This window comes from Dermacentor albipictus, chromosome 10, assembly GCF_038994185.2.
Source record: "Dermacentor albipictus isolate Rhodes 1998 colony chromosome 10, USDA_Dalb.pri_finalv2, whole genome shotgun sequence".
Classification (NCBI taxonomy): Eukaryota; Metazoa; Arthropoda; class Arachnida; order Ixodida; family Ixodidae; genus Dermacentor; species Dermacentor albipictus.
Window position 1 is genome coordinate 94,847,592 of NC_091830.1, and position 20,955 is coordinate 94,868,546.

The 20,955-nt window shown below is 47.3% G+C and overlaps 1 protein-coding gene across 1 annotated transcript in view; it reads left to right on the forward strand.

Annotated features, from left to right (window-relative positions):
• LOC135909571 (uncharacterized) overlaps positions 1 to 20,486 on the forward strand; it is a 57,170-nt gene extending 36,684 nt beyond the window's left edge. The window contains exons 4-6 of the mRNA XM_065441546.2: positions 3,046 to 3,344; positions 6,767 to 7,115; positions 19,014 to 20,486. Coding sequence (XP_065297618.1) covers positions 3,046 to 3,344; positions 6,767 to 7,115; positions 19,014 to 19,404 — 1,039 coding nt within the window. The 3' untranslated portion in view covers positions 19,405 to 20,486. The remainder of the gene's footprint in view (positions 1 to 3,045; positions 3,345 to 6,766; positions 7,116 to 19,013) is intronic.
• The last annotated feature ends 469 nt before the right edge of the window (positions 20,487 to 20,955 follow it).

Below are 20,955 nucleotides of genomic sequence, written 5' to 3' on the forward strand. Positions count from 1 at the left end.
GCGTTACTCTGCTTCGCCTTCAAGAGTGGAACGCGACAGCGTTCCCGTCGACCCGCCAAGGGGTCTAAGACAATGGGCTACGGCGCAGCGACTACGTGCCCCGCATTGGACGCGGTGAGCGTCGAGCAACGCAGCGTTCGGCGCGGCAACGAAATGTGCGCCTCAGCAAGCGACGCACGCCTGTGCCTTAGAAACAGCTCGTTTCTAAGGCAACACCGCATTCACTAGAGGCGCTTTTGTACCGCTTTGAAGCATCGTACTCGTGGCTCAGTGGTAGCGTCTCCGTCTCACACTCCGGAGACCCTGGTTCGATTCCCACCCAGCCCATCTTGCAAGAGTTGAGCCAAAGCCACCTAGAAACAAGCGCAGCTGCTTATATACCGCCGCGAGCGACGGCGCGAGTTGGAGCCCCGTTTCTCCTCGGTCGTGACGTCACGGTGTCACGTGGTATAGCATGGGGTCAAAGCTCATTGAAGGCGACACCGCCGCGCCTGAGGAGCTGGGTTGAGCTCTCGTAATATGCTTCGCATAAAAGTTATTTCACTCAAGCTGACAAGATGTTGCATTGCAGTTTGTCAGGCTGACAACATGCTTTCGCTTGAAGTCTCCGTACCCACAGTAGAATACGTCCGCATGCTCGTAATTTGCTCTACATAAAAAATAGGGATTACGTGGAGCCTTTTCTGAAATTGGACAGAAAATTGGTGCTCTTCTTTCCACAACGGAAAACGCGTGACAACGCAATCTGCGACTTTACCACACTTATGTAAAATTGTGAAGCATGTGCAATGAGATTTCTCGTTTGCAGCGTACCGGTGGAGCACATCTACAATTACGTGCTTAAGGTCGTTTACAGTAAATGTCGTTCACAGTACGAAAATATGCCGCCATTTTTTCTTTCCTACATGCGAGAACTCGCCCTAGCACGTCACAACTGCTGTCTCTGTCGAGGTTGCTGTGTCGCTTGCCAGTTCGTGCTAAATTTTAGCACATGCATGTATAGATTCCCAGCGCAGCGACCGGCTTATCGTGCTTGGTGCTGGTTGTCGTTCTGTGGACACCACGTTATTCCTTTTTTTGTGTGTGTGGGTAAGCGGGGAGGGAGGAAGGGAGGGGGGGTTGAAGCATCGGTTAATTTTCGCCTGTTACACGTCAATATTTGCGTCACAGTGCACAGAAATCAACAGCACAACGGCGACAGCAATAGTTCATTAACGACCAAAGGGCATCCGTACCCTGTAGTTTACTTAGCAAGATACCCTCACCACTCTGCACCACGATCATTAGTCATACTTAACATGGTCATGCGGGTATTTGTGCCCACAAGAATACAAACACGCCTTCGCGGTAGCAGTTACACGTATCGGTCGTCGCGGCCTCGAAGCATTCGTTTCTCCTTACTCAAAATATTCCTTTATTTGGAAGGAATCCCCAATTTCCCTAAATTGTGCTACATATCTCTATATGTAGGGAAATATTCCTGTGGTTGGTAGCACTGGTTGCTGGACACTATGGCTCCCACTTACAGTGAGAACGACGCCGGCGGACAGGAATTAGCGCAGCAGCTATTTCTTGCAAAGGGCTGTCGCAGTCCAGGCACGGTGATATTTTTTTTGTGCTGCTGACAAAATTAAAACAGAATTTAACACGAGGTATATTGTGGAGCGATCGCTTGCGTTGCGAGTGTATAACCTGTTTCAGCGAAGCTGTTTAGGGCTACTCCCACCAGAATCGTAACCATGTGGTAAAACGAAACTATCATCATCGCGATTAGCTCCAGCGTCACCTTCTTCCACAGCTGGCTCGTTGGTGCCCTTCGGCGCTACACGCCAACGCGCACGTGCCACTTCTGCCGCGCTCGTCATCGTCATTAATTAATTTACTACTTATTTTAGAAGCACGAAGATGTAAGAAATTTTACTGCAAATTATAACGAAGCTGTTAAGGGCTAGGTTCTCAAGGGTCGTGGTGGTGTGGAGACACAAAATTCCCCATATGTGGGCCGATCCCGAAGATACTGAAATGCCGGGGCGACCCGTCGCGGAGGTGAAGCAGACGTGAGCCGATCCCGAAGGTAGTGCAATGTGAGGTGCAGTTTGCCATTGAGTGACTCAAAAAAGCAACTTCGCTGGCCATCAGTCTTCAGAGTGGAAAGCCACTCAGTTTTTTAGTGTGAAGTCATTCCTTCACATGATGTCGCATTCATTATTCATACTGGATATGTTTAATTTTAGCTCCAGTGTCCGCTAGATACTGTTGCTGACAGATGCTGCGATACGTAGGTCTCCTCGTGAAATAAAGGTGCTGCTTTCTATAAATAGCGATATAGTAATTTTTTTAAATACTTGTGAGATGCTTAAAGGAAGCCTCTGGTGATCGTCTGCCAGTCACGACGGCTAGACGCCTGAAAAGGAGTGGTTATATATACCATGCAAGCTTAAAAAATGTGCCTTTCCCATAGGCTCTGTGAATACGCCAAGCGATGCTCGAGGCTCATTTACACTAAGCCAACACGAGTCCAATGTCGGTCTGCCAACTGTCGGCAACAGCGTTTTTTTTTTCCTTCGCGTCGGCGCCTCTGTCACACTGTACCCACACCGACAATCTGCCGACGGTCGGCTGAGGGCTCAGCATCGGTAAATTGTGACAGGAAAGAAAAAAACGCTGTCGCTGAGCATCGGCAGACCGAAATCGATGTCGTTTTGGCCTATTGTGAATGATCCTTTAGCGGCTGAGTTCGGGCGTGGATGGTATGCAAATGTGCTTTCCCCATATACGTGCTGCTTAAAGAACCTGCAGTGGTCGGCATTGTTTAAGTCAATACATCGTCTCCCAGCCAAACTTTGACTACGGGGAGATGAAGAATTTAACATTAGGTGGCTTTCAACTTTTAGCTCCATATCTGTTTCCGCAGAATAACACAAACTAATATCGAAGGCTGTGCTTTTTCCTACTGTAAAGGATCGAAGCAACGTCGTGCTTGTCGCGCTTTGCTCACCAATTTCCTTTTGTAGCTCCAGAACAGCGTATACGTTACCTCTCCAGGGCGCACACAGTTCACGGGAGGGAAACGCAAGCGGCGCCTCTGGAGCACCGGATGACGGTGCACTTTCTTCGCGGCAGGCGACAGAGGACGACGCTCGGGACGCCACTGCGAACGCGTATTGCAGGCCCGAGTTTGGAACGCTTCGTCGGCGCACATGCACGAAGGACGACGCTCGGCCAGCGAAACGAAGCAAGCGTACGAGTGCGCGTGCTTCCAGACCTCGAAGTCTTGGAAGAAGGGCCCTGCCGCCTCACGCTAATGCTTGCCAATGACGAAGCCGGAGCGGCGGAAGGAACACGTAAGCAGCTGAAGAAACGACCAATTGCATTAGCAATGCTTCAGAAATCTAGAAATATTCTACAACTTCACAAAGTTCCATTGCCATGAATGAGGCTATGTGCATGCTTCTATCTTTCGCATATGCTACACGCACCTCCGGGAGCGAGAATGCTAAGCTGCATTGCGCAGGATTCGTGCCTAAATCTAAGTTCCTAGTTCTATAATAGTGGCAGGCCATATGCGAACATATTTTGAGCCCTTTTCCTACGCCTCATCGTTCGCTATCCGCATAATGCCTATTTCACCATATTAAACAACAGGCAAACATTTAAAAATGATCAGTGTAAATAACACACCAATGTATTTGGAGTGTGCACGCATTGTCGTCAAACGGTCCAAACGTATAACAGGATTCTATAAAATACGTCTACCTACAGTACAGTGTCATATTTTGGTTACTCCCCTACTGAATGCTCCCCTGAGCCTGTACGGTAAACGAAGCATTGCGCGAGAGGTACGCCGGCTTTGTTTGGGTTCAATTCACACTCGGAAAACAGATGGCACGGCCACGCACCCTGTGTTCCTTCGAGTAACTGACAGTCTTCGGCGAGCGGCCGCGAGAACTCGTCCGTGAAATGGCTCGCCGGGGGCGCGCCTGTCCACCCGATAGAGCCGCCCGAGCACAATAAATCTGGCAGCATCAAAAAGAAAGTGATTGTGAGCCTCGTCTGCTCTTCCCGCCCAGACTTGTTCATTTATTTTGGCTTGAGAACGCAACAGTATTATTACTGCGTTCTGCAAATATATTTTGATGACCTGGAGATATGTATGGGTTAATTGCCCATTCTTTCTACTCGGTCTTCGGGCACGCTGACTTGCCTCATTTTTGGTGAATTCGCTTTAGCACTGGTTCCCCTACCTATTCAGTGATATGATTTGGACAACCAGCGTAACAGACCTGTCGCATGTTGCCTGAAAGGTATGTTGACTAGATATTTGAAAGATTTTGCACAAGTGTCAGTCTTGCCAAGTTTACGCTCAAATAAACGAAATCAATTACTTTTGAGCGGAAGGTTTAGAAAACCAAGAATTTTGATGGCCAAATAAAGCAAACTTCAAGTATAAACCCGCTGCAAGTATAAGGATGTAATCAATACGTTTCGACCTGCATGTCTCTTTATGTTTGCCTCTATTGAGTTCTTGCGCAGGTCATCTAAGTCCTGGAATCATGTTAAATATGGTGCTCACATGCTGGTCTGCTTAATTTCGAACATGAACTGCGTGAAATCACGCGTTCGCGGATATCGTGCTCTTTCATGATACTTCACTCGTCAAGAATAGGCGTGCATTCTCACTCTTACAAAAAGAGGTGATGCCCCCACTGCAACATTTGGGTCAGATGATCGAAATTAAATTTCCCAGTTTTTTTAAAGTTTGGAGCTGAGGTGTATGTCAAGTCTACCTAAGCCAGCACATATGTTATGGCGCCATGATGACTCAAATTGAGAAGGGCGCCAAACACCTGAATAAATTAAATGAAACATTTCTTTTTCATTATTGCAGCAAGAGGGCATGTTTCTATTAAAAAGTAAGGGGCAGTTTTACTTACGCACAAACATATTTATGGGAATACTTTTAGTATGTCCGTCTTCCGAGATATCCGAGAGCAAATTTTCTTTTCTGTATTCATTACTCTTGCAAGAAAGCTACGATCGCGCTAATAACTTGACCGCATAGTTTATGTTCGAACTTTCGTTATCATTTTAAGTTTAGGAAATCAGTAAATGTTAATTTTGATCACCCTGTGTGTCCTACTTGCCCAGAGTGTTATCTGCAGCATGATAACGGCGTACTATCCGCGACACACTAGGAACAAAGAACCTGTTTGGGCAATTTTTATTGCAGTAATATTAGGGTTAGATATCTGGCATAGCGATAACCGTGTGTTTCATGCCGGAAATGCTATCTGCAGATTTCAGTGCTCATCCGCGTTTTTCAGTTTGTTCACTAGCTTATAATTTATTATATCTGGCATAGCCATAACCGTGTGTTTCATGCCGGAAACGCTATCTGCAGATTTCAGTGCTCATCCGCGTTTTTCAGTTTGTTCAATTGCTTATAATTTATTTTATTTTGTTTTTACATGTATCAGCCTCAATGAGACTATTGCAGGAATGGGATGAACAGCAAACATACAACATTTATAAACAAGCTCGCGTGAATTGTTTCAGTGGTAGTGAACGGATGTTGCCCGGTAATGAAATCCAGATTTCAGTAGTTGACTGAAAAAGGTGTGTTTAAAGGAATCAGTGCGGGCTTAAAAGGTTGAGATATTTAGAGCGTGATGACCTACGCATGAGGGTTTGGAAAAAGTCAACTAGTTCTCTAGGATGAGGAGGATTGATTAATGCGTGAAGGACTTTTAGGCATTCAAGTTTGCGACGCACTGCAAGAGGAGTGAGACCAAATAGGGGAACAGAGTTAGACAGCGCAAATTCCTTGTCATATCTCCTACACGCAAAACGCACTGCCTTTTTTGCACTGATTCCAGTTTTTTGACGTCACAACCTTTGTATGGGTTCCATACAACGCAGCCATATTCGCGGATAGGGCAAATGAGGTTTTTATGTCTAAGAAGTTTAGTTTCTTGAGGAGCAAGACGGCATCTTGCGATGTAAGTAACACTCTTTTAAAGGCCTTGTTACAGGGGACATGAATGTGTTTCGACCATGAGAAATCGCGCGTTAGTGTAATACCTAAATATTTGAATTCAAAGACCCCATTTAAAGTACTGTTGTCAAAGGAATAAGCAAAGAAAGAAGGGATTTAGCGTCGTGTAAAAGATATAGAGACAGTTTTGTAAAGGTTGATGTTCATTTGCCATGCTTTGGACCTGTTGAAGAAGTCAGGAAAATAATTGTTAAGGACAACACGATGAAAGTTTGTATGATATCAAACGCAATCACTAGTAAAACGGCGGATTTTAACTGAGGTTTGTAGGGGCAGATGTTTAATATAAAGCAGGAGTTACTGAGGACCACGTACTGAACCTTGGAGAACACCTGGTGAAACAGGCATCAAGGGTGAGTGAGAAGAGTTGAAACATACATATTTCGAACGCTGGGAAAGTAAGTACAAGATCCAGACAACCAAACATGCATTTTTAATATAGCGTACAGCTTGTGCGAAAGTTTAGTGTTTCAAATCGCTGACATATTTTTCCCGAAGGATGACCACGATGAGACCGGCAGACGCACTGTAGGCTGCGGCTGTCTTTGATAAAATGTCATGATTTGGGCAGGGAATTCTAAGAATATTTTTATTGCCCGCTAGCATTCATAAACGTTATTGGTGCTTTTACGTGAGTTTTCTATTATACGCGTATATTCGAAACAATTACTTTCGAGAATCGAAATACTTTCATAACATTGTTGTTCGCAGATCATCTTGCCGAATGGGAAACGTTCACAAGGGCACTGCTGACTGTTCACGTTTGTATTCACTGCTTGACCCTGAGCATCTCGGCAGACTCCCGGTCACCCAGACACTTCTACCGGGGCTTCAGTTTGCGAGACGGAACCGCAGTGATTGACGTTGAAGTCTCTGCATTTCGTGACCCGTGGATAGACTTTGTATTGCCGTATTTGCGTAGTCTATCTCGACTAAGAATGGTTGAACAGGCTGACATAGGCTTTCAAGACGTCGCTCTCCTAAATCGTGACGTCCGAGGACAGGAGATGTTCTGTGAATTGCTCCAGATGGATGCTCGTCTCGAATTGGACGTTAACAGGTAGGGTTTTGTTTTTTCCTTTCTGTTTAAGGAAGTAGGACCCGAATTATCCATGCTTTCGACAAATTTTAGCCGCCGAATTTAAGGGAGAAACGTTTATTACGAATTGTTGGATGTTTCGCATACATTTGCCAACTGCGCCACTACACGACCTACTGTGTAATTATTCTGGCTTTCTTTCTATCACTGAGAGTAAGACACGACGCTCAAATGCTGAGAGGGCACCCAAAAAAGTTGAATTCAATGCCTTGTATGAAGAAAAAACGAAATATTTCTAAATATAGGAACTAAGAAAGATTTCCCTAATTGGAAAAGCGCTAGGAGAGGTGCGTGCAAGCATGTCACGACGAGCGACAAAAAACGAGCACAGAATCTATAGTTGGCGCCGAAAATTGTATTGGTACATTTTACTATGAAAGCATAACTCGCAGGACTGCAGACCTCAGGAAGCCAACTAGCGCTGTCGTCTTCATTGCGCAAGTTCACTGTTACCACTGTCCAAATATTTCTCTGATATTGGCCGTCTGTGCACTATCCTTAACATGGTACACATCGCTCGCTTCTCTGTATTGTATTCTTCTCTGTATTCTCTATATTGTACACAAAGAAGCAGACGTGCTATGGTACCTTCACAGTTCCAAGTCTGCCACAGGTAGTGCTATTAGCCCCTGGTAATATGAAAGAGTATGATTTGGTAAACGCCTTATCAATCTACGGTCGGTACAAGTTTCTTTACACATTATTAGTGCAGGTTGCAAGCTGATTTTCAAGTCAGGAGCCGGGAACTGTATGCGACTGTTTTTGGAAATCATTGGCACACATGAAACAATGAAGTTGCTACGCCAGCTCTTTCAAGTCGAATTGAAGCAGATTTCCACTACCATAGGGAAACTTGGCTGATAAGTTAGCGGAATGATTTTCAAAGTCAGCATAGTGCACCGGCTACCACTGATAAAATTATGCGATGTCCTTGAACGGCTGCTTGATGGGGTCATTGTAGTATTACATTGCATGTGGCACTTGTTTCAGAACAACGCTTATATAAATTTGTATAAATTAGAAGGCTGCCTCCAAATCCCAAGAAATAGTGCAGGGTTGAGGGTGTTACTACAGGAAAACGTAGCAGTTTCGTTCGGAAGGCCAAGGTTCATTTACTTTAGCAAATTCCTAGAGGGCTATACACGGTATTTATAGTCGTTTTATCGGTTGTGTAAACTCCTAAACACTTGCTTACTGACTGGCAAGCATGGTGTGACGCGCGCACAGGCAAACATAAAGAGGGGTCACTAGATGAGCGCGGACAATTGCTATCGAAAGGGTGGCGTGCGGAACAGTGGCAGCAGCAGCGAGCGAATCAACCTTCTTGGTGCCTCTCGCTACAGCACGAACAAAGCGGCAATAATACAGCGCATAATAAGCTACCTGCCCTCCGCGCAGTTAGCCTCTGTACTCATCAGATTGTTTTCAATATCGGGCCCGCGTGTCCGCGCTCAGCTGCGCGATACGCACAGGCCGTCGGAGCAGAACGCACCCCCTTCCTTCATTGCCTTGCTCGAGGTGGAAGTCACCATCCACAGATGAACCTCTTACTGTTTCACTTGCAAATAAAGCGTGCGGCCCGCAGCCAAGGAGTTGTCCCACTTGGCCTTCATACTGTACATCACGGCGACAACGAAGGTGGAAGTGCGCTTAGAATGTCCATGTAATTGCTATTTCGATAGTATGCCAACCGAAGCGTTGGACGCTGTGCTTCCGTGGCATTCGCCAGACAAGGATTCTTGATCTCGATTTACACAAGCTTTTCTGGCATGTGAGCTGCTCGTGTCGAGCACGTAGATTTGAGAGAACCGTTAGTATGAACGCGGAGTGGGCCGTAGTGCCCCTCGTGTAGAAATTGTAGGGTAACTTCTCCTAGCACAGTTGTCGCCACCACAGCTTTGCTCTTTGGAATGCATTATGTAACCGTGCCAACAATGACAACGGACGAAGAAAGAAACGCACAGGACAGGCGCAGATGTCCACACCTTGCCTGTGTGTTTTCTTCTTCGTGCGTTGTCGCCTCTCCCTGCTAAAGAGTTTTGCTTTTTAATTCAGGAATAGTGAGGTTTACCTTGGGTTTTGGGAGGTTATACATGGCTAGCGACAGTTCATACTGAGTGTTGCTAGGTTTTCCTATGTTTTTCGAGGCAATGGATGGCTTGGCTAGGTTCACTAGGTTTCGCTACGTTTTGCGATGTAAAGCATGGCATGGCTAGGCTCATACCCAGCGTTGCTAGGTTTTGCTAAGTCTTACAATGTGAGGCATGGCTTAATTATGCTCATATTAAGTGTCGCCGCCATTTGCTAAGTTTCTCAAAATTTTTGCGAGGTCATACACGGCCAGGCCGGCATGCCAAACAAAACCCAGCCACTCCGCCCCCACCCCCAATCACCGCATAAAAACCACAGGACGTGTATGTGAATGTATTATGTGCAGCGCATCAGTACCAGTCGTCGTCATCTTCGATCCTCTCCTCGTCGTCAAAGTCCGACCGACGTCGTTGTTGTCGTCATGGTAGGTGGCGTCACGGAAGGCATCGCCGAGCTCACCGTGGAAAGATTCACATCGAACCAGAGCCAGTCACATACGCCGCAGCTGTGCCCAAGCTCTATCCTGAGGAATTCGCGCTGGAAGCGGCCGTTCGTCCCTCGCATGCATTTGCGAGCTTCGCGTTTAAAATTCTCTGTGACAGGTGGGCCCTCTACGGATGCCCGGCGGCGCCCAACATTCAGTCGGCAGCGTTCGTAGTTTCTGGCCGAAAACTCGGCATCATCGGATCGGTGACTCTATGCCCAGAAATTTGCGCTGGCCGTACGCACCCCCCATGTTTCGGCGGGTTTGACCGTGGAAGTTTTCGAGTAGTCGCTGCCGGCATCGCTTTCTCGGTGACGTCGACCCTTCAGGCGGCGACTCTCGCGTTCCCCGGAATGAAACTCGCAATCCTCGACTCGGCGGCGCTTCTTGTCAGCCACAGCTTCGGCGGGGTGTTCCAGCTCAGGTTGGCGGCGAAGCGTCGCTATTCGCTTGGCAGTATGGTGCTCTTCCTTCTAAGCCGCTTCTTCTTCGGGCGTCCTGAGTTTTTGTTTTCCCATAGCAGCAGCACGTAAGCACGGAGCAGAGGAGGCGAGATGTGTGCAGCCGCTCCGGCTGTTGCGAGCCTTCAGTCACCTGTGACGTCACGACTCCGGCATACGCGCATGGGGCGCGAGGAGGTTACGTATCTTGGTGCTGTTGCAGGTGGTTGCTAGGCAACGCGAAGCAGCGCAGTGCTGAGCTGAGCTGACCTTTCTAATAACGCTCCACGGCAGAGTGAAAGCTTAAGCAGCTGCGCTGTTAAAATGTTCCTCCATTTCAGATACGACAAAGAACTATATCACACATATATGCGCATATTGAATTGTAAATGTGACCACAAATCCCTACAGTGTTGAAGGCGTCCGGTGTGTCTTCATGAGTCGCGTTATCGTATGCTCCTAGAGGTCTAGAAATAGCACCGCGGTTAGACGTTTAAGGAGTATCTGGCGTGGCAACTACGTCACGAGATGCATCACAATCTGTCTTGATCGTCGACATTGGAACACAGACGTAGCTCATAGAGACCTTGTTGCTCTGACGATGGCGTTGAAGGAGCTTCAGTGCCTTCCTCTTCATAACTATCCCAATGTAGCTGGCAAGTGCTCCTGTTCGGTAAAAGAGGGAGCCGATGGAGACTTCGCAGGCGCTAAATGTAGAACAAGGTGGCTTTACTTCCATTTTGAAGGACTGACCCTTCCTGCCATGTTTTCTTTTACAAGTTGAGAATGTTATGTCGAGGATTCGGGTCCAGATTACCAAGTCTGAAATATGTGCATCCATCAAGTTCCAGACATGACGAGCGTTCGTACGCACCTAGTGAAACCTCCAAGACCCTCATACACAGCCGAATATTTATTTGTGCAAGTCGCGAACAAAGTGTAGCGGCTGGAGGAAGTGTAATACGGCAGAATTCTGTGCCTTGTAGCCTTGCCCAGAAATCTTCACCAGCGTCGATTTAACGATATCGCTGATCAATAGCAAGGGCCCTGAAAGGGCCACACCGTACTGCTGAGGAGGCGTCTATATTGTACACAGATCGAGATTTGTGAAAGCCGCTTACGTTGATCCTGGATTTCCCATAATAATTTCCGGTGACGGGCCTGGAATATGTCAACAAGTCGCTGTATCGTTTTCTGAGTGCGTTTATCCCCCCTAAGATAAAGAAGTGATTTGGCACGCCGGTATTTGCATTCCGCTTTTCGTCGGCAGACTCCAGGCCGCTGTAATTGCTCGTCGTACTCTGCACGTTAAGGTAATGACTAGAATTTGCTCGACAATTCTTGAATAGTCCATCTGATCTTATCATCCAAGTTCCAAGCAAGATGATTTTTACACGTTTCCTCCATACGTATTCTAAATGCAGGTCAGGCGATTCAGCGAAGAGGTTTCTGAAGTAAACTTCGCCACAGCTTTGAGCTTCGGATAAGTAGTGATGTAGTCATGGTCATCGCCATGCGTCCAGAAAGCTTAATGGGGATTGTAGGATAGACAATTGGTATCAGTAATGTGTTTTCAGGAATTGGGATGAGTTTTATTTATTGCACTTCTTTCATGTGAAAATATTTATGGTGTCTTTATTATTGTACCACATTTTCATTATCGCTTCAGATTTCGACGTGAACTTTGCTGAGAATAATCTAACGATTGCCCTTAACATTGGGAAATCATTCGCACTTTTACTGACTGCAGACGGAAAGCGAGAGCTAGCAGCATGCAGGAAAAATATATATTGCTTACATATTATGCCGACTCTTTTCCTAAGAAATTGCCTGAAAACATACGCATTGGGGACGTTGTGTTGAAAATGCGCATGTTTTATGTGTTGAACAAAGAGAGAGAGAAAATAATGCAGAGAAAGGCAGGGAGGTTAACCAGAGGTAGTTCCGGTTGGCTACCCTGCGCAGGGGGAAGGATTAAGAGGGATAAAAAGAGCAACAGAGTGGAAGGGGGAGATAGAAAGAAAAGGAGACAAGCACGAACAAAGCGCGTACACTACAGAGCGGTAGGGGGCGGCATTCTAAGAGTCTGTCGTGAAGCCCCGTAGACCGCAAGAACCTTAATAGCGGGAGTAGGGCCTTCAACGCAGATGTTCTTTCGGAGCATTGGCCTAAAGCTTTTAGTTCTGAAAGTGGACGATTGTCCAACTGGTCCAGTACTCTGCACATCACTAGTCTCTCACCACTGTATCGCGGGCAGACACAGATAATGTGTGTGAGCGTCTCGTCGATGTTACATGTGTCGCACGTGGGGCTGTTGGCCATTCCTATGAGGAATGCATAGGCGTTTGTAAAGGCAACGCCTAGCCACAGACGGTAGAGCATGGTCTGTTCACGTCGTGGTAATCCAGGCGGGAGGTGCATCCGTATGTCTGGAGACAACAAACGCAACCTACACATGGTGAAAACATTTGAGTCCCACAGGGGCAAAGTACATTCACGGGACATCAATCGCAGCTCAGCCGCAGCGTCTGTTCGCGAAAGCGGAAAGAAGACTCGTTGACCACTTTCATGCGCAGATCGGGTGGCTTCGTCGGCGTGGTCATTCCCGCTGATGTTACAATGTCCTAGAAGCCACTGAAAGATTATGTTGTGTCCCTTGTCATAGCTTTGATGATATAGGTGCCGAATTTCTGAGGCCAGTTCTTCATTGGGTCCGTGGCGCATTGGGCTTCGTATGCACTGAAGGGCTGCCTTGGAGTCACTAAAGACTGTCCATTGTTGCGGTGGTTTCTGCGTAATGTAATCATGTGCAGCACGGAGCGCCGCGAGTTCTGCACCCGTCGATGTGGTCGCACATGAATTTCTTAATTTGATTTCCTCAGATTGCGCCGGGATGATGATTGCAGCAGCACAGCTGTTGAGTTTTACTGAACCATCTGTGTATACATGTTGCCGGAATCTGTGCACGTTGTGAATGTGCTCCAAAGTTGCGTGTTTCAAAGCTTGCAATGGCGCTCTAGCTTTCTTTGTTATTCCTGGAATTGTCAGTTGCACTTGCGGTCGGTGCAGACACCACAATAGATCTGATAATCTTGTAGCGGGCGTAAATTCTGATGGCAAATACGACTGATGTCTTACAATAGTTTTAGCAAAAGTTGAAAGTGGCCTTTTTGCTGGCAAGCAAGCAAGATAGTGTGAAGGAATCGGAGTCAGGTGTCGAATGTACGCTCTCAGGACATCTGTATCAATGTAGACTGTCAAAGGAGCGTCTCTGGCTATGGCCACTGTCGCAAACGATGACGTAGTTTTGGGAAGACCGAGACAAGTCCTGAGTGCTTGGGCTTGCACGCTCTGGAGTTTGCGAATATTCGTAGTGCAAGTATTTCCTATTACAGGTAAGCTGTACCGCAGGAAGCCCAAAAACAGTGCTTTATATAGTTGCAACATTGACGGTACTGTTGCGCCCCAGGACTTCCCGCCGAGAAACGCAAGAAGGTCCACAATGGCGGCCAAACGCTTTGTCATGTACGAGATGTGAGGGCTCCAAGACAAATCTCTATCAATGAAGACGCCAAGAAATCGGTGCGTTCATCTATATTGTATAATTTGGTCATTATTCCGCAAAGCATACGGGGTCATCGATTTGCGAGTAAAAGCAACGAGTGCACATTTCTCAGCGGAAAGCTCCAGGCCTTGTCTTCTTCAGTATCTAAGAAGGCTTTCTGAAGTCGTGTGCGGACTTGTACAGGTGTCACGCCTGAAGCCCATATGCAAATGTCGTCTGCATATATGGAGAGCTGTACGGTTTCCGGTAACGAATCAACGAGACCAACGAGCACCATGTTGAAAAGGGTAGGGCTGAGTACTCCGCCTTGCTGTACACCACAACTGGTATAGCTAGATGGCGTTGGTCCGTCGTCAGTCAAAATAAAGAAAGATCTTCCATTCAAATAGTTGCATATCCAGCGAAAGGTGCGTCCACCAATCCCCATAGCTTCTAAGGCGTCCAGAATTGCATGATTGTCTACATTGTCGTACGCACCTTTAACATGAAGGAATAGGGCCGCAGTGATTAGTTTCGGATGTTTCTGGTGTTGTACGTATGTTACCAGGTCAATAACGCTATCTATTGACGAGCGGCCACGTCGAAAACCAGCGATTACCTCTGGATAGACGTTGTAAAATTCCAGGTACCATTCTAACCGCGCAAGGATCATTCTCTCTATTACCTTGCCGACACAGCTGGCCAGTGCTGTTTGACGGTAAGATGACAATTCTAACAGGGATTTGCCAGCCTTGAGGAGTGGAATAAGCCGACTGGATTTCCACGTTGTAGGGACCAGGCCGTCACGCCATGATGCGTCGTATAGGCCAAGAAGGGCATCTCTGGCCTCTTGACCAAAGTTTGCAAGCGCAGAGTATGTGATGCCATCGTGTCCTGGTGACGAAGATCGCCTGCACCCAGCAAGTGCGGCCTCCAGTTCTTCGATGAAGAAAGCAGCGTCCATACGAGGATCTCGGGAACAAGGGGGCACATTGGGAATAGGTGCGCAAGGTGAATACGTGAGCGCCGGACCCGCGATACTTGCGCAGTAATCTTCGGCTACCTCGACTTCTCGGCGTCCTTGATGTAGGGCTAGAGACTTAAATGGACGAGGCTGTTGAGGAGCTGTTCGAAGTCCACGGATTGTTCTCCAGACAACCGACAGAGGTTTACGCGGGTCGAGAGACTCACAAAACGATTTCCAGCGTTCATTTTGCAGTACAGCAAGGCGACGCTGAATTTTCTTTTGAATGCGTCTGGCCTCTCTAAGGTCGTACAATGATTTAGTCCGTGTGTACCGTCGCTCCGCACGCCGGCGAATTGCACGGAGGCTCTGTATTTCCGAATCAAAATCTGTGTATTTTTCTAATGGCCGAAATGAGCGCATAGCATCCTGCATAGCCTTGGCGATCTCAAATTCTAGTGTGGACGAAATGCCTTCGTGGCATGCGTCTTCCATAAGTGATTTAAACACGGGCCAATCGATTGTTTGTTTAAAATTAGATGGAACGGATTTGGTGAGGCCTTTTATCTTCAGGTAGGTAGGAATGTGATCACTTCCGTGAGTCAGGCATCGCGAAACAAATGCTAAGTGTAAACAACTACTGTACAGTCGCCCAAATCTTTAACTGGTGTGCGGGAGCGGCGACTTTTCCGTGCGTCAGCGCCGTTTGACGGGGCGAGGCTGGAAACAGTCTGAGGCTAAGCGCATGCGGACAAAGCGCGCTCAGCTGGGCCCATCGTCTACTAGGCTGTTTCCAGCCTCGCCGCGTCATACGGCGCTGACGCCCGGAAAAGTCGCCGCTCCCGCACACCAGTTAAAGATTTGGGCGACTGTACGTCCGCCCGCGCAGAAACGTGGGACTGCCATCATTTAGTCATCAAAGTTCATGGTCGCAAGCAAAGGACACGAGGTTTCTTCCTTTGGAATTGATCTTGTTGCTTCCCCAAAGTAATGATGCGCGTTGAAGTCCCCAACAACAATCCATGGACCAGGTGTCGCATCTATAATGTCACTCAGTCTCTGCCTATCGAAACGGCTTGATGGAGAAAGGTAAGCGCCCACTAAAGTAAACGCAAGTTTTTGTTTTTTCACGGTCAAACACACATACTGATTAGTGTCATGTGGCCGCACTGGATGAACAACGTATGTCAGTTCACACCGTATGTAGATGACCACTTTGCTAATGTCAGTACAAGTCGATGACACATGAGGTTCATAGCCTGAGATCCGGACAGGTTTCTGTAGTTTCGGTTCACAGACGACAACAATGGGGAATCGATTGGTGAAAACGTAATGGCAAAAATCACTGCGGGATTTCAGGCCACGGGCATTCCATTGCATAATAGATGCTTCCTTGACTTGTCTGAAGAACGGCTGACGCGGTAGAGCCATTGTGCTTGCTACCCGAGGCTCGCAAGAACCGGATCCAGGCCGTCCAGCACTTGTAGTGCAGCTCGAGCAGATGGCGTCTGCATGTCATTTATCAACACGCGAATGCCTAGACACGCGAATGACTAGACACCCGAAACACGCGAATGATTAGAGATTTCATTATGGCGAATACTTGCTTGTCTTGACCTCGCACGTGATCTGTGCTCTCATTGGTTCGTCAGTCGTCCACCGTCGACCTTTGTTGGGCTGGAGGACTTAATGTCGGAAGTGCAGGCCAGTCGTTTGCAGTAGAGGTATTCACTGCGTCATCAGACACCATGTTGTTACTGTGAGTGAGCGCCTCTGGAGCACCAGCCTCAGGAAGTAGCATCTGTCTTGCGACGGTATCAGTATTTCTAGTAGACGAGGATCGTCTACGGTGACGGCGGACACTACGCCGTCGCACTTTGGCGGCGGCCTCTCTGTGAGTTGCGTTGTCTCTCACCATTTGTTTTAGTACTTTCCGCTCTGTCTTGTGTCTCGGGCAGTCTTTCGACGATGCTTCATGGGGACCGGAGCAATTGGCACACTTGAAGTGAGTCGCACGGTAAGCATCAGCGCTGTGCTGCTCAGAACATCTTGCGCACACGGTCGAATTTTTGCATATGCCGCTGACATGCCCGATCTTCAAACAATTACGGCACTGAAGTGGTCTTGGAACGAACCGTCGCACTGGATGACGAAAGAATCCAACTTTCACGTGGGACGGCAAGCTACCTCCCTTGAAAGTTATCCTCAAACAGCGTCAATCTCCTAGGCGACGGATTTCAATAATAGATACATCTGCTGCGGCGGGTTTGACCAAAATAGGCAGATCGTTGTCGTCGATTGACTCATCGACATCATAAATCACACCTGATATAGTATTGCTGTCCTGTGGTATTATCCTGCGAACATTTATCTCGCCCAGCATTTTCACTGTACTCAAGATATCCAATGCTGCTCTGTTCTTGACGTCAACTGCGAGAATCTTCTTACGGGTGTTAACTCTCATATCCGTGATCTCATTTGGAACAAGAGCCTCTAGTGTTACATGGCTTGCCTGTTTAGGCGATTCAGGTTGTCGGTGGGCGTCTCGGGTAGGAAGAGGATGGTATGAGCCGTGTCAAGGGCCTTTGCTGCCGCCGTCGTCCTTGTTGAAGACGAGGAGGCAGTGACGATTCTCCTCTTTCCTTTTTTGCCTCACAACTGTCAAGTAGTCGCCGTCATCCGACAGATCTTCTGAAGCAGAGTAGTACAGCAAGGTGTCCTCGCTGCCTGTGTCGCTCATCAGGTGATTGCGCTTCCTTGGAGCGCTCGACGCTGTGACGTCGGTCTCCTCCGGACGTCTAGCTGACTCCGCTTCCATCGCCGAAGGTCTGGGAAGCGGCGCCTCCCGAAAACACGCAAAAATACTCGCAAAATGAGAGCAGTAGAAAACGGGGTTCCACACAAGAGCCACTTCTTCGTCTTCCCTGTGTTGAACAATACCGCTTATGTTACGCTAGAGGTGCGGCAAAATGTCGGGACATTGTCCACAATCCGAAATTCAGTGTTATTTGTGACAAGGCTAACTGGACATCGAAATATTAGGTCACACGAAATGGCGAAAAGAACAAATTCTGCAGCTTAGTGGCACGAGCTTTGTAGCGCCATCTCGTATAAAAAATAAAAAAAAAACTCCGTGTAAATGTTTTCTTTCTCAAAGATGCCAAAAAATTTGTTTTTTGCATTTTTTGGAAATCAGAGATGCTCGATCGTTAACTATTGGGTAAACGTATTTGATGTACCGCTCACATATACTATACTTTTTGGCTGTTGGGGGCCGAACTTTTTCAAAAAGTGCGTTTACTTGCATAGCATTTCGATCGCGGCTATTGTTCATAGGGTGGCCTCCTGGCTTTGGCAATGAATTTCATAGCGGACGGCGGTAGGTACGCTTTGAGAGGCTCCGAGGCTCCCACGAACATGAAACAGGCCCATAGCGTGCGTGAGAGATGAGCGCGGCGCGTAATCACCGACGCGCCACCGACCTAATCTGGGCGGCCGCGCCAAGAAATTTGTGAGGAGTTCGCGGCGGCGCTGCTTGGTAGCAAGGTATCTCCCCATGGAAGCGCAAAAGTGGAGTCCTGTTGGCAGCGCATGCTGTACATTGGTTTCCATGGTGGCATTACGGAGCACCGCTACATTGATTCACTAGTAATCACACCATTGTTGACACTATTCGTGTCCTGGATTCAGCGGCCTTTTGAATAAAACAGAGGCCCAGTTAGGAAGACTGCCACAGCAACGTACAGACAGAAATCGGGTCGCTATCTATATATGAGTTGCTCTTGGGGTCATATTTGAATGATTTTGAGCGCTCGTTTGCAATCGCCGTTGCACTTGTTCACTCTTCAGGGGGTGCACAATATTATGGCTTTTAGTGCCTATAAAAGTTTTTCGTCCGTTTATTTTACCATTTTTTAACCAACGACGTGTACAAGGAAATATGTTCACTGCCTAAGAATAGCATGGGTAAGTTGTAGTGGTAGAATAAGGAAGTTTTTTTTCTTGGACCGTTGCACTTGAAAGAAAACAACGCTCAATGTGATTGTTTTATAATGATGTGGCTGTTGTTGCAAACAATGTTCCATTTATATTCTTGATGAAATGAGCGCTACGAAGACGCGGACGAAAGAACACATGTACGACAGACATGTGTTCTTTCGTCCGCGTCTTCGTAGCGCTCATTTCATCAAGTATGCATAACCAACTCACCCACATCAAGCTTCTGCTATTCCATTTATATTGTTCACGGCTCAGTTGCTGGCAACCATTCTCCTTGTTGTATTTCAATCATAAAATCAGTTGCAGAGAAATATTGCTTGTCTTATCTCAATTTCAGAAACCTCGCACGAATATTGGATGCTACCAGGGACATGCCCTTTCTGCGCCAGCTCGTAATATACCTCGACAACGCTGGCACTGAACCATGGGAGCCTCGACAAATCTCGCTGAACCTGACGCAACACTTCTGCACTGACGTTCGGAGACTGAGGTACGAGGTCGACGCAACCTACGCCCACTTCCTGCGCTGCCAGTGCGCCAACCACCGCGGCGTAAGCACAACCACCGGTGTTGAGACAAGCATGATACCGACACTCTGCGCCCGTCGCGAGCTGACAGGTTGCACAGGTGACTTGGTGCCGTACATAGTTAGTGTTACGCACCCTGCAATGCTTGGTACTTATGTTATTCATGTGCTTTGCATAGTTTGCAGGCCTGTCGAAGAATAGCGTCAGTAGACTTGCGAATCATAAGAGGGTTTAGATGAACTGCAAAAGATTTTGGAATGTTAACGGCAATTTCTGACAAGCGCAAAGGACGCCATTATCGTCGTTGTATGGCACTGACAGCCGATCTAAGAATGTGCCTGAGAGCAGACACGTCAACAAGTTATGTCTGTTCCAAGTAAGATTTTTTTCTACATTGACAAACTGGCGTTTCTTTTGCGTTAGAGGCATGCGAAAATGTAGGGACTCTATCCACCTTTCGAAATACATTTTTACTTGTGACAGGGCTAACATTGCTATCGAAATAAGTCATTTGGTGAGGCTAACGTAACAGAGAGTAATCATTGGATGCCGGATGAAAACACTTGTAAATGTATGCCGTCGGGTTATTTTTAATTGTGTCAGTAGATGCGTTTATGCAGTGACGGCTTGTTTAAAGCGAAACTACGTCTAGGAATGTCAGAATGTTTTGAAATGCTTCAAGAGCCGATATACAAGCTATTAAACCTAATCACAGTAGCGTCTTTGGAGTAGTAATTGAAGTCCTTTCATGAGAAGAGTACTGAACGCCTCATTATAGACAGTGAAAAAGTAGACGCATTTTAATACTCGTATGGCTGCGATTTCCACCTCATTGAGCCCGCAATTTAATCGTATAGTGGAGAGACTACGCTGTAACGAAGGGTGGCTGGTGTTGCCGTATTACAGAGAAAATGGGCGACATACACGCAGGACAATGGACACTATGAAAAACATAACTCGTAATGGTATGAGTCTAAAATATCTCCAGTATGCTAAATTGACGTAGCAATGATGTTCATCGGGACTGAAGCTTAAACAAAGGAGCTACAAGGACTTTTTGTAAGTCATTGAGCGCTCCATGGAGTTCGCATTTATGCATAGATTTGAACAGTCCTTTGAACAGTCCAAAAATGTTCAAATGTTAACGTCTGTTCGTAACCGAGAAGGCAGGTGTCGCAGAGCAGGAGCAGCTGGTTGCCCGAACAGCTCACACTCGTGCTAAGTAAGCACTGGCCATCCGGCTGGCCCACTAGTTGCATTGCAGGCATGATACAGACGATCTGGCTGGCCTTGTTCGTGTGCTCTTCTTCTTCATTACAAATATGTGTGTGTGTGTGTGTGTGTGTGTGTGTGTGTGTGTGTGTGTGTGTGTGCGTGCGTGCGTGCGTGCGTGCGTGCGTGCGTGCGTGCGTGCGTGCGTGCGTGCGTGTGTGTGTGTGTGTGTGTGTGTGTGTGTGTGTGTGTGTGTGTGTGTGTGTGTGTGTGTGTGTGTGTGTGTGTGTGTGTGTGTGTGTGTGTGTGTGTGTGTGTGTGTGTGTGTGTGTGTGTGTGTGTGTGTGTGTGTGTGTGTGTGTGTGTGTGTGTGTGTGTGTGTGTGTGTGTGTGTGTGTGTGTGTGTGTGTGTGTGTGTGTGTGTCCATTAATTTTTCAGCATCCCCAATCTCACAATTTCAACACATATGGGGGGCAATAAATAAGAACCCGCTTGCATTAGTGCAGAAGGTTTCATTTGCTCCAGGTGCTGTTTTTCAT